Below are 1,374 nucleotides of genomic sequence, written 5' to 3' on the forward strand. Positions count from 1 at the left end.
AAGCAAACCGCAAATACATTCGTGGTTTCCTCTCTAAATTATTCAAATGGTGATTAATTGACCGATATAAGAACAAGGAAACTCTAGAAACCTTGGAAAATATTTATTTTGCAAGACAAGTACACTTGAGTCTAGGTTGCCTGTATAGATACAGTTCAGATTGTAAACATGTAGCTAAAAACCCCTTTCTTTTAAACAAATGTTGCGTAATTTTCAAGTAATTATTTACGCTACATAACCATCATTAGATAAACGGCAGGGAATCGCTAAATATAAGCCAGTAGTCAGTTCGACTAGCAACGATAAAGATGTTCAGCGCGTCGCTTCTAATTTGTTTGTTGCCCATTATCGTACTGGGTAAGTTACCTTTCTCTTTGCTTTTGCGTTTGCATTAACGGTGTAGATGCAGGAGATTCGGGTCCGACCGATTTTTACCCGGAAGATCTTTGCAGTGCGCAAGGAGGGCAGTGTATCAAACTAGATGAATGTTCGGTGCCCGTGGACGACATATATCTCAACCTTTGCCCCGAGCAACAAGCAGAGGGAGCCGAATGTTGCCATGGAGGTAAGTAAACGCGGAATGAGCCGCGGATCGCTAGGTAAAGTCCTCTGGTTCCAGTTTCCACGAAAGAATACCGCTGCAAAAGGTTCGGAGGCGATTGCGTAGCGGATGGTCGCCCGTGCCCCGATCACCTACAAAAACCGCAAGCTACGGATTGCCTAAAGGGAACATTTTGCTGTATTTTTATATAAATAATCTTAGTTGTAGAAACAAGTAGGTATAAATAAAGTATGGTTCAAGGGTATGCTTCCAACAATCAACAGAATTATCTAATCGGATAAAAATCAGTTCAACCGTGCAGTTAATGCTGAAAATAGTTCTGTTGGTACTTCAACTTACCCACCACCATATTGAGAAAGACGACACCTACCTGAAACAAAGAAAGAAAATCAAATTTATGACAATTTATTTTCGATTGTATATTAATCGTATGGTGCAAAAAGTTACGTTTGGCAAGGCTATATAACATAAAAGGTTCAATTAGGTAGTTAACAAAAGTCAATTTAGATGAACGTTATTGCTCTCCCACCGATTTACTCTCGCGTATTGATCGCAATTTGTGCTCCGCAATCACCATAACATCCTCCACACTTCTGGTGGCGCGTGAGCACTGATTGCCGGCAGTCGTATCACCTGCTCTACCCTGGTTATAAGTTATAACCACTCCCCATTTTAGTTTTGGGCTTCAGACTTCCGCCCGTAGAGTAGAATCGAGGTTGCCGCCGTTGCCAGTGCTCTTTTTTTCGAGGCACGTGCCCCTCCAGCAATGGGCACAATTCTGGTAAGCGCACCGTATGTCCGCATGCTATCTT

General features: G+C 42.1%; 1 protein-coding gene across 2 annotated transcripts; it reads left to right on the forward strand.

The window, feature by feature from the left end:
* Nucleotides 1-246: 246 nt before the first annotated feature.
* LOC116180814 (U-scoloptoxin(19)-Sm1a-like) lies at nucleotides 247-806 on the forward strand. Of its 2 annotated transcripts, none has more exons than XM_031500949.1 (3): nucleotides 247-357; nucleotides 410-565; nucleotides 620-806. In XM_031500949.1, exons 1-3 carry the CDS (start codon nucleotides 309-311, stop codon nucleotides 751-753), a joined length of 339 nt encoding a protein of 112 aa, XP_031356809.1. In that variant the 5' UTR covers nucleotides 247-308; the 3' UTR covers nucleotides 754-806. The 2 variants fall into 2 exon arrangements, with proteins under 2 accessions (XP_031356809.1, XP_031356808.1); XM_031500948.1 differs by having other exon boundaries at nucleotides 248-357; nucleotides 404-565.
* The last annotated feature ends 568 nt before the right edge of the window (nucleotides 807-1,374 follow it).

Source organism: Photinus pyralis, unplaced genomic scaffold, assembly GCF_008802855.1.
Source record: "Photinus pyralis isolate 1611_PpyrPB1 unplaced genomic scaffold, Ppyr1.3 Ppyr1.4_LG9, whole genome shotgun sequence".
NCBI lineage: Eukaryota > Metazoa > Arthropoda > Insecta > Coleoptera > Lampyridae > Photinus > Photinus pyralis.